This window comes from Haplochromis burtoni, unplaced genomic scaffold, assembly GCF_018398535.1.
Source record: "Haplochromis burtoni strain Fernald_Lab_line unplaced genomic scaffold, NCSU_Asbu1 Contig_83, whole genome shotgun sequence".
Classification (NCBI taxonomy): domain Eukaryota; kingdom Metazoa; phylum Chordata; class Actinopteri; order Cichliformes; family Cichlidae; genus Haplochromis; species Haplochromis burtoni.
This window is the reverse complement of record NW_024582444.1, coordinates 1,299,302-1,311,627: the sequence shown is the minus strand read 5'-3', so window position 1 is coordinate 1,311,627 and position 12,326 is coordinate 1,299,302. Positions and strand designations below refer to the sequence as shown.

At 40.5% G+C, this 12,326-nt stretch overlaps 1 protein-coding gene across 6 annotated transcripts in view; it reads right to left on the bottom strand.

Annotated features, from left to right (window-relative positions):
* LOC102293762 (transcription factor COE1-A) overlaps positions 1–3,780 on the bottom strand; it is an 89,180-nt gene extending 85,400 nt beyond the window's left edge. For 4 of the 6 annotated variants that reach the window (XM_005926348.3, XM_042222301.1, XM_042222302.1 and 1 more), the window contains exons 1-3: positions 2,809–3,780; positions 1,846–2,002; positions 1,073–1,136 (exon numbers count right to left, since the gene is read on the bottom strand). In XM_005926348.3, the coding sequence (XP_005926410.1) occupies positions 1,073–1,136; positions 1,846–2,002; positions 2,809–2,936 (349 nt within the window). In that variant the 5' untranslated portion in view covers positions 2,937–3,780. The remainder of the gene's footprint in view (positions 1–1,072; positions 1,137–1,845; positions 2,003–2,808) is intronic. The other 2 variants (XM_005926350.3, XM_014334879.2) reach the window with 1 other exon arrangement.
* Between the last annotated feature and the right edge of the window lie 8,546 nt (positions 3,781–12,326).

The window sequence follows — 12,326 nt, the reverse complement described above, 5'->3', positions numbered from 1 at the left end:
ACGAGATTAACGTCATTTACAGCAATAAGCTCGCAATAAATAAACAAAGGAGCGGGGCAAACGTAATTTTGACTCGCAAATTCTTTCTTCTTAAAGCTTTTATTAATGTTTCCTATTTAGGCCTGAAATATGAGTCAGTGGAGAACAGTCTGAGAGCAGACAGTCATTCTTTGGTTTAAACGCTCACACTTGCGACTTGACACACAGTGGCTCCTTTTTAACGAGGCAGAAAGGGGTTGTGAAGAAGGTGAGAGGCTTATTAAAGATCAGCCAGCAGCTGCTCATCAGTTCAGTGTGAAAATAAATGTTGTTCAGCTTCTGCATTTCTCTCTGCTGCGATGCAAGCCTTACGCCAAGCTGGCTGTATCCATATAGCTCCCAAATCACACGAAAATCACACGTTTAACTCGGCATAGTTTACACAACACGAGACCTTGGGCGTTCAGCCCCGTGTTAAGGTGGTAAATAGATTCAAACACCTTGTTTGTTGACTTATCTGATAAATTGCTTGTGCCTATTCTGACTCCCAAATATCAACACATGCGAGACACGAATTGTAGCTATTGTTTATTACACAGGAGGCTGGTGCTGTTATGTCCCTGCTTGGGTTAGAGTGCAGCTCACACTGTCAAAAAATTATTTAAAAAAAAAAAAGAAAAATAAAGAGCACATAAAACTGGACAAACTAATTTAGGGACAGTGACAGCAATGAAGCCACAAAGCTGGGTCACATCCTGTAACAGCTGCCTTGAAATTTGACTAATAGAAGTCGGTCACGTTACACAATCGTGAATCTCTGCCCTGCAATTTCGTTGACATAAATTCTGGAAGCCTTGATAACCCATTGCAACATTTTATTTTACTACTTTTAGGACAGCGACCCCCCCCCCCCCCCCCCCCCCCCCCCCCCCCCCCCCCCCCCCCCCCCCCAAGAATCAGCTGCTGCTGTGTGATATCATTAAGTGTCTGATAAAATAAACATGAAGCTGATCTGGCAAAGCTGACTCTAACTATGCATGCATATATATATATATATATGTGAGTGTGTGTGTGAGTGTGCCAGTCTGCTCACCATTACTGTAAAGAAGCTGTAGCCTGTAATGAATCCCGTTATTGGTCTTCTCTCCGCTGGTCTCCTTGACACACACACAACAAACACACAGCTGTTTATGGAAAATTTAACACCATTTAAAAAAATAGCAAGAAATTAATTTTTTCCTGTTTTCACATGTAGGCTAGTGAAGCATACATCCAACTTAATGAATTCTTTACAGCGGTCTTGCATTAAATAAAAGCTGATTTATGCTCAGAGGAGTGCAGCCCTGTAATTTCTCCGTGTGTAATCGTGGTGTTATTGTGGATTTTTAATTCCTGCGTAATTACTAGTTGTGTTCGGAGGGCCAATAAATCCAACACGGAATTCTCCCGATACATTTCATCTAATTTAAGCCAAGTCATAATTGATGAGAAGCCCGGGCTGCAGCGCCGTTGTTTATATAGAACAAGTGGTTGCGTTGAATGGAGCTGTAAATTAAAACAATTTAAACTCCGAAAGGCATTTTTTTTAATTTATCAAATACACACGAGGGTTTAAGGAGGTTTGTGCCTTACAGTAAATTTATAATGTTTATAATATTGTATTTTTAGTTTTTAATAATAATAATAATATAAATAATAATAATAATAATGCAAACAATTAAAGGACAAGTAGTTCATTAAAATGGGACGTTAAAAATTCATTCAATAATGTCAGAAACCAAATTTAATATTCGAGGCCTTCACAAAATCTCAGTGATCTTCCTTCATCTAAAAACTCTTAAGACCAACGTGTATTTCTGAACCGACCTTCTCTTTTTCGATGAAGTCCACGAAGCTCGTCCTCTCGATCTCCACCGGCTGGCCCTGCCGGTCGTACAGAGCCAGGACGAAGTGGAAGAAGTTGGACTTCCGCAGGTTGGAGGGCGGCTGCTTCTCAAAGTGAGCCCGAGCCAGACCCACTCCACTGCAGACACACAGACGGAGGGGGTGTTAGAAGCAGTCAGAGGATGTAAAGTTTTTATGTTGTAAAAATTAGAAAAATTCAAAATTAATATAAGAAGGAAAGCAAATTAAATAGTAATAATTATGTAAAGTTAACCTAAAATAAATAAATAAAAACAAATAATAAAAACAAACCTAAAGGGCCTACAAGCACTGAAAGTATAAAATCCAGCTTGTGCTCTTTTTTTTTTTGGCAGATTTTCCTCTTATTTTAAAGATTGTGATTATGAAAGCTGCCTGTTTTACTTAATTATCTCCTGAATCTGTAAACCAACTTGAAGCACAAACTTGCTGTTCGCGTAAAGGGGAGATCGTGATATATCCACGTTTACTGTGACTGGATGTGGTTCAGTTGGAGAATTTTATTCCCTTCTAATAAAACAACGAGTAAGTTTGAAAATGGGGGGAAGTACAGGATTTATTTTCTCTAGCACAGGACTGCATTTATGTATTTGTTCTTTGTTTTAATCCTTAATAAATCGCATCTGAAACATATGCGGAAAAAATAAACTCTAGACCAAGCACATGCTGCAACTGTTTAGTTAATGACAGTTTGTGTGGTAGAATTGTTCTGAATGAGATTATTAATTCTACAGATGATTTTATCAGCAGTTGAATGGACAGATTTTTTTTCGGACTGCTGCACTTCCATTCCCAAAGTCTCAATTCTTGTACAGCTGCAGTATCCTGGAGGAGAACACGCAGGCTGATTCCATCTTTCGGTAAATGAGTGATGGTGGAAGTGCTCCTCACTTAGGCACAGCTCACCTTTGGGCGGCCGTGTTGGCGTCCAGCACGCCGCCCCCCTGCATCCAGCTCCGGACGTTCATTCCTCCCAGCGGCTCCTCTTTCAGGCTGCTGCCGCTTCTCTGGATGCTCTCCTGGATTCCAAACATTAACAAACCTCCTGAGCTCGATGCAAGTCCCTCCGTTTGCCTCTCTCCTCCCGGCTTTGCACTTGTTCTCTGGCGGATCCCTTTCAGTGACTCGAGCGGAGGAACCTTGAGACGCACTCTTGCTGCTGGTGCTGCGTGCGCTTAGAAAGACCTCAATCCAGCGTGCACCCTTTATTCCACTTTCTCTTGTCCTGAGGAGGGAGTTGGTGCTAAAACGGTAGGCGAATCATAATAAGTCATAAAATCCAGAATATCCAAGCACTTAAAAAAAAAGGGTTAAAAATCGCACGCCCTGTGCGTAATATGTGTGTAGGATGGAAAAAGTCACTCCTGGTGCGCGTGGAAACCCACCGCTTTGGGCTGTCACAGAGAAAAAACAGAGAGATCAGCTAGTACCCGGATCAGATGTCATCATTTTCTGACACTTCTTTCTTCCTCTTTTTTTTGCTCTCGCTCTCGTCTCTGCCTCAGCTCAGTGGTCCGGGACGCGCTGGCGTCGGTGATGTCCAGAGCTGCGCTGCTTCCCGCGGAAGACTCCCGAGCTCTCGCCACTCCGCTCTCTCTCTCTCTCCCTCTCTCTCGCTCTCCCTCTCTCTCAGAGGAAACCGCTTTGTGACTCTTCCCAAAGGACCCTCTCTGAACCAAACACGGCTTCTCCCGCCCCGGGGGGAGAGAGAGAGAGAGAGCTGGGATGGAAAGGGAATGAGGGGAGGGGACAGCACGGGAAGAGAAGCGAGGAGACGCCCCCAAACAAAGAATAGAGAGGAGTTGGGTCTGCCCCGCGTGCAGTGGCCACGGAACTCCTTCTCCCGCTGTCCTCCTCCGGTCCGCTTTCTCCTCGTTTTTTGAGGGGAGGATTTCTAATAAACGTTTAGAAGGTTTTCTGTAAATGTGGAGATGAAGTCCTGCGCGAATCCGTGCTGAAAGTTCAGATAGAGGAGCTGAAAAAGGAGGGGGGTGGGGGGGAGCCCAACGGCACTTCAGCAGAGTGGACATCACAGGGCAATCTCAGACATTTAACCAGCGTGGGCAGTTTCGTTCAGTCTATCTAAGAACAGAACAAACGCCCCAAAACACGATTTTAATCTTTCTGTCTTCATGACTCAAACCTTAGTCGCAGATTTAGTTTTTGTTTAAAATCATAGTAATTAAATAATGTAGCAACCCCACACCCCCACGAAGGAAAGAAGAAGAAAAATAAGGTATGTTCGACCATAGTCCCGAGTCCACATCCTATTAGTCTATTTCTCGAGGCAGACCCGCAGCCTCTACATTTAGATCAAAGTTTTATTTACACCAGCTGGTTAGGCTCAATTATAAAAGCCACATTTCCTCGTCACAACATATCCCTGTTCCCCCCATTGTCTTCCTCGGGCCTGCTTATTGCAGCCTAGCGCCGCAAGACACACAAACAAAAGTGACAATAACAATAATTAGCTCAAAATAACAATGAACATAATTGAGGATAATTGCTACCAGATTTCCCCGCTTTGTCTCTCCCTTTAGCACCATCTGTTATTTGAAACAATTTATCACGCCGCCGAGGGGGGATTTAAACTAAATACAAATATTAATAGATAATTCGGTGGACTATTTTTTTAATAGAATAAACTGCGGCGTATTGATCTGTTTAGGTGCAAAAGGTCAACAACTTTAGCGGTGTTCGGCTGGCTGTGAAAATGACTGGCAGGGAGCACTGGCGCCGTTCCAGGCTTTTATTCCCAAAGGTTATTGAAAAACGCTCTTGACCTTGATTATGGAGAATAAGAGTCTTTTATGCTTCAGTTTTCTTGCTTATAGAGGAAGAAGGAGACAGTGGCGGATGAACCCGTGTGGGATATAAAGAATTTCATAGCTGAGGAGAAAATAATAATAATATAATGGAATGAATCAAAAATTGAGAGGTGTGAGAGGTGTTTGGATCGATCGGGAAGAAATCAAAGACGTGTAACAGGAACAGATTATCCAAAAATAATAACGAACATATTTATCACCGCGTGTCAGCTAATGTAGGCCCACAGCTAAACTGTGGAGGAAATAAATGCTTGTGAATGTAATCAAACAGTGTTGGTTAGTCACTTTTTCAATTTTCAAAATATCAGATATGATTGGTGAGGTTTCAGGAAGAAATATCGATTTTAAAAAAAAGACTCTTTAAATTTCAGGTCATTAAAGTCAGGTTTGGTATATTTGCTCTCGAGGGACTATAAAGGAAATACGGTATCAAAAGGCCACGGAGGTGTAATTGGGCATCACAGGTGGGGCTTTTAATACGGAAGTGTTAAAGTATTTAAGATTTCTGAGGCAAAATTCGGTGTTTAATAAAACGCATTCAGAAATAGACATTTTTGAGTTAATGCAGGAATGTTCATGAGCACTGCGGGAGATGTCAGATTAAAGAAAAACGCTCAGATAAAACACCGGTACTAACTTAGTGCGCGCAGTGATTCCCAACAGTGCGGGGACACAAGTAGTCCAAGGAATGTGTGTGTGTGTGTGTGTGTGTCGTGTGTGGTGTGTGTGTGTGTGTGTGTGTGTGATGTGTGTCGGGTGTGGTGGTGTTGTGTGTGTGTGCCAGCAGCGCTGTGGCCTTGGATTAGAGCCCAGCTAATCTAAAAACTAACACAACTGCGCCATCATGTGTTCACATCGTGCAATTGCAGAAATAACCCAAAAGTTGTAACGTCAAAATTAAACGGATGTAGTGCAACCTGTGATTACATCACAATCACTAAATTCTTTGAGCCGTCAGTTTGTTTCCACTTTAACAGTCTTTTTACTCTATTTAGTCTGTTAAAGTAGAAATACTCAGTGTCCTGTGTAAGAACGCTAATGCACAAAGTACAATTAAATGTTAACATTATTTTACTAGCAAGAATGACCCTGCCTTCACAAAAGTACAAAACTGCTTTACATACACTCACCAGCCATTTTATTAGGTACACCTGTCTTGCGACAGATTGGTGACGTGTTCAGGCTTTATGCCGCCTCTCATCCTACGCTCAAAACAACATCCCGGCAGCCGCCTTTGTCAGCCCTCAGCCTCCTACTAGATGCACGTGTGGTACAAATGTGAAAATCCTAGTTGACTTCCTTCTTGAGTTATCGCAGTCATAAACTTGGGTGTCCCCTGACCATACCTTACCAGGCTTTCGTGGCTGAGGGGTAAAATGATTCTTGAACATGAAGGAGTAATTTTGAGTAAGAATTTGGTGACCGTGTGTGAATTGTAGCCACAGTTTCCAGGTCTTAGCTGACAGCAGTGGCACCCAGTGTGGTCTTCTGCTTCAAGGTTGCTGATGTGTGTGTTAAGAGATGCTCTTCTGCACACCTTGGTTGTAATAGATCATTCATGTAAAAAAAATGTAGACTTTATGGTAAATTACTGGCAGCTGTGGTTGCCAGAATTTCAACATGAAAAATCAATTGTAAATGTAGAACACGAAACGGTATACTATTCTGGTAACAGAAATTCAAGTATAAATTTTATATTATATATATATAATATGATATATATATATATATATATATATATTGTTTTTTTTTTTTTTTTTTTTATATTTTTTTTTTACAGTAAATAACTATGAATTTAAAAATTAATTATAAAATTCTTCATGGTTAATTCATGTAAAAACAACATACACTCCATTAACCTGATTACAGTCTTACATTGTTAAATACAGTGAAACTGTATAAAATAAATATTAAAAAGTTCAATATTACAGTAAATTACTGGCAGCCGTTGTTTACCTGAATGTTACTGTGGAAAATATAGTGCAGAATACATAATGGTATACTTTGTTGATAAATGTAAAATTCACAGTGAACTGTTGTTTTTTGTACAACAATTACATTGAAATAAAAAAGTAATATGATGTAAATCTGTTGTCAATATACACTTTTAATAAGCTTGATTACAGTCTCCTATTGAAAAAGTACAGAAGAGCTGTATAATACAATACATTTTGTTATTTAAAAGTTCATATTTACATACAATAACTGTTGTAGCCAGAATGTCCCCGAAAAAATTAAGGTCCTACAAATGAGGTAATAAACATAATGTGGCCGATTGGCATAAAATTTACATTCAGTTATAATTTGCTAGAAACATTAATAAAAACCAATAGAAACAATGATTAAACAGTTTATATTAAATAATCAAATTAATGACTAAAAAGGCACTAACATAATTAATATTAAACTTAATACAACCAACAACAAAAATGTACATAATAAACAGTCAAATCAAATTTAAAAAACTTGATACTTGCAGTGGTTGACAAAGTTTCTTTTTAACCAGACTTGACAGTAGAGGGCTTTCAAGTCTCTGATAGTGTTGTAGGAACTAGAACAGGTTTTGGATCTAATGTGTTTGAGGACATAAAGGATTCTTAATTTTTTCAGAAGAAACTAATGGATTGTTAAATACAGTCCTGATCAAAAGTTTAAGACCACTTGAAAAATGGCAAAAAAATAAGAAGAAGAAAATCATATTTCTATGGTTGGTTCTTAACAAGTTTCCAAGTAGAGCTTCAACATGCAACAAGAAGAAATGAGAGTGAGACAAAACATTTTTTGATCATGCAACTTATTGAAAACAACGCTTAAACTGAAACAGGATGTTTTACAGCTGATTAAAAGTTTAGGAACACATGCTTTTAAAGGCCAAATCTGTGCAAAAATGTAGATTCATTGTCATTTTCTGTCACATGGTCACACTGTCATGATGTTCTGATGGCAAAGGCAAAAAAACCTTTTTGAACATGGTTGGGTTGTTGAACTGCATAAGCAGGGTCTCTCACAGAACGCCATCGCTGCTGAGATGGGATTCAGTATGACAGTCATTTCTTAAATGATCCTGAGGGTTGAAGTGGTAGACCCAAAAAAAATTTCTACACGCCACAGTGGTGGGGGCACCATAATGGTCTGGGGTGCGTTTCCCTTTAGTGGAACAACGGAGCTTCAAGAGGTGCAGGGGCGTCAAACGGCTGCTGGCTGTGTCCAGATGTTGCAGAGAGCATCCCTCATGACTGAGGTCCCTTGTCTGTGTGGTAACGACTGGGTTTTTCAACAGGACAATGCTACGGTACACAAGGGACTTCTTCCAGGAGGATAACATCACTCTTTTGGAACATCGTACATGTTCCCCTGATCCAAATCCAATTGAGAACCTTTGAGGACGTTTACAAAAATGGACAACAGTTCCAAACAGTAGATTCCCTTCATGCAGCGGTGTTCATCACTTGGAGAAATGTTCCCACTCACCTCGTGGAAATGGTTGCATCAAGCAAACGGCAACTAATTTTTGAAGTAATTAACAATAAAGGTGGAGGTGAGGAGGTAAGGTTACTGAGCTCATGTTTGGAACTGTGATTCCTGTTTGGTGAGGGGGGGCGTGTACAGGATCAGCTGTAAAACATCCTGTTTCAGTTCAAGTGTTGTTTTCAATAAATTGCATGTTCAAAAAATGTTCCCATTTCTTCTTGTTGCATGTTGAAGCTCTACTTGGAACCTTGTTAAGACCCAAACATGCAAAATATGATTTTTTTTTTTTTGCCATTTTTCAAGTGGTCTTAAACTTCTGATCGGGACTGTACAAGCTAAAAATAACAGCAGTATGTTTTCTTCAGCCACATACATCACAGTGGACCAAGAAAGTGCAGTCTGTGTTCAGACAAGTTTTGAGCAATAGAAAAAAGTAGCTTATATGCAGTGTTGGGACTAACGCGTTATTAAGTAACGTGTTACAGTAACTACATTATTATTGTGGTAACGAGCACGGTAACTAGTTATTATAACAAAATCAGGAACGCGTTAATCATTACTGGGATTTAGATAGGGTCGTTATTCGTTACTTCTTGCGGTGGCTATCGCGGAGCTTCCACAGATTCAGTAACATTAGCAAGTGGTGGAGGCCAGCAGGTGGATGAGGGAAAGGGGAGGCAGGAGAAGAGACCCGAGGCGGCCGCCGGTCCGAGTGTCAGGTGAACTGAACTTCAGGTAAGAAGTTATGACCTGCAGTCTATCTGGGTATACATTAATATATATATCTTTTAAACCTGAAGATGCTTCTAAACTGCGGATTTTAAATGTGTGTTTGGAAACCATCAAAGGTTGGATGGCCGACAATTTCCTCCAACTAAATGAAAATAAAACTGAAGTCCTGTTATGTGCTCCAGACAGACATGTACCCAGCATAATGAATGCTCTTGGTCCCCTTTCAACGTTTGTGAAACCATCTATCAGGAACCTAGGGATAACCTTCGATCCTGCTCTTACATTGGATACTCACGTCAAATCTCTGGTTCGGTCTTGCTTTTATCATTTAAGAAATATTTCTAAATTGAGCCCCATAATAGCTCATACTGAACTGGAGATTGTTATTCATGCTTTTATTTCATCACGACTGGACTATTGCAATTCACTGTTTACATGTCTAAACAAGAGTTCCCTGGCGCGTCTGCAGACTGTCCAAAATGCTGCAGCAAGGCTTCTGACGAAAACATCGAAATACTCACATATAACACCGCTGCTTATACAGTTACACTGGCTCCCTGTCGAATTCAGAGTCCACTTTAAGATTCTGGTTCTCACATTTAAGGCTCTTCAAGAACAAGCACCATCATACATCATTGAACTCTTACAGCCCTATGCCCCTAGTAGGTCTCTGAGGTCTTGTGGTCAGGGCCTACTTGTTATTAAGTATACGAGACTGAAAACTAGGGGTGATCGAGCTTTTGCTACTGTGGCCGCCAGACTGTGGAATTCTCTTCCTCAGAACTTAAGATCTGCTGATTCACTGATTACTTTTAAAAAACAGCTAAAAACACATCTTTTTAAAATTGCATTTTGTTAATTTTTGACTGTACTTCGTCTTTTTAATCTGTGTCTATACCTTGTAAAGCACTTTGTGATCTCTTATCTAGAAATGTGCTATATAAATAAAATTTTTACTTTACTTTATATGACCTATAAACCAAGTTTAGGTGGAGTTTATTTTCGTTATGCTGACTTTTTCGTACTGCGTGCTAGCTAGCATGACGGAGTTTCTATACAGCTGGGTGGGCTATGATGTTACTGATGTTGAACTTTATTTTGTTCATAAGGTTAATTATTAGAGTTGCCAACCATCCCGTAAAAAACGGAATCGTCTCGTATTCAGAGAAAATATTACGCGTTTCGTATTGAGGTGAAAAGGAACAGTTTGTCCCGGACTTCAGCTACAATGAAAAAGACACAAAGCTGGAGTTATTCTGTGTCTTTGCTGCACAGCTGCCTCTTCTTCTCTCATTCTCTCCCCTCTCCTGTTTCTACTTCAATCATGAAACTGATCAATGATCAGCTGATCGGCTTTTCTCTCTTGTTTATTTATCGCCCACTTTGCGCCAGAAAGAGGAAACCAGCGGATGTCGCGCTAAACAACAGCAGCACGTTTAAGCTTGATCAGCTGTTGTTAGAATTTATTTAATATTAATTTCTAGTATCAGCTGATGTTTGCTGGAGCCACAGCTGTAAAGCTGCTGGTCATGATGTCGGTTTGGTTATCTGGTGAGAGGGAAACATGAAGATGAAACCAGGAGATGTCCTTACTGAATCATCAGAGCTGAACAGGTGATGGAGAAACAGGTTTACCTTTTAGGTGACATGAATGAGTTGAAGGGAAGTTATGAACTGTTTCTGAGAGACAAATAACCCAGGATCCTTTTTTAGGTAGCTGACAGCTGGTAACTGTGCAGGGGCGGGTCTAGCAAAGTGTTGCCAGGGGGGCATGTAGGGCATTAACAGGGAAAGGGGGGCACAAAGAAATACTTTTCTTTCTTATTCTCATTTAAAATGTCTAGCTTTTAAAAAATAATTATCTGAATCTTACAACAAACGATTGATAGATTGATACATATATACCATCAGAACAGTGTACATCACTGTCACAACAGCGTTTGTTTTCATTCAAAGGCTTTATGATTTTTCCTATAATGGTGGGCCGGTCAGTCAAAACGCCCGGGCCGATTTTTTGTCCCAGTCCAGCCCTGTATGCAGCTCATCTGCAGTCTGGTGTTACCTACATCTTCCTATTCAGAAGGCAGAATTTCCAAGTTCTGAGTACAATCCACATGCCACTTGCATGTGTGGCAACAAGCGAACACACACACATGTGTGTGTGTGCTTGAGTACAAAGCTAAAGCACGAAAACGAGCGCAACTGTTTGGGGATGGCACATTATCTAAACACGGTGAAAGAGCAAAGTCAGAGAAATCAAGCACCACGGCTAGCTCCGCCAGCTTGCTGCCAGTGTGAAATGACACATTTGTGGGCGCTTCCCATGGCAGCGGCATGAAAAGAAGAAGAGGAGAAAGGATGGCTGAGTCTGAGCTTAGCGGTGTTGTTCTACAAAATGATGGTCTGCCAAAAATGGATCGGTGGTATTTAAACTGCCATAACAACTTGTTGTTCTACAATATGTGAAAAGATCTATCAAATGTAACCTTCATGAATGAAATGAAGTCATCTTGAGCCAGAAACAAAATTGCTATAACAAGGTAGAAGCGGCAATCAGTTTTTGTTAGTGATGTTTATATATGCTTTATTTATGCAGTTGAAAAAATGTGGTTGCTATTAAAAATGTGTTTTTTAAGAGTAGTGTGGCCAAGAGGACAGCAGATGTTTCAAGAAATGTAAGAATAGTTGTGTAAAGATATTTTAAGTGGACCAAGAGGATAAGGCGTTTGTAAACCCTGTTGTGGGAAGTCTATCTAGCAAGATATGTAAAGATATTGGCCATAAAAAAAACAGAGGGAAAGATAGGAAGTGAGTTTTTGTGAGGCAATGAGTTGTTGGCACAAGACAAGTGGTCGTTGGTAGCCATGACAACAAAGAGGTCCCATAAATGGGGCTGGGCTGTTTGTGTCGCCACATGATGGGCGAAGAGAATGGGAAAAATTCTTCTATTTCAAGTGCACATGCTGTACATCGTGCAAGCAGCCTTTCCAAATTAGCTGGAGACCACGCATTTTTTCACTCAAATACTCAACACATTTCACACATTCACACCTGCTTTTTGCCCTGCACACCTCTTTCTCTAATTATTTATCAACAACCACTCCTTTTTCACCTCTGCTACCTTGCCTTTATTACATCCTCTGAGCTAGCACCAGTGACTGGACAAAACACCTACCCACTGCTTTTCTCATCATTTCTTTTGTCACGGTCAATTCATTCGCCTGGACGCATTAGCTAAACCAACTTTACAAAACAAATTTCCACGAAGAGCCCGCTTCTCAGCTTAGCTGTCTACATTTCAGGACCTAGCTAAGGACGGTACTTACCCACACAAACACATTTAACTTACCGAAAAAAAGCCTCCGGGCTTCCGATGTTGTGCCAAAAAGTGAT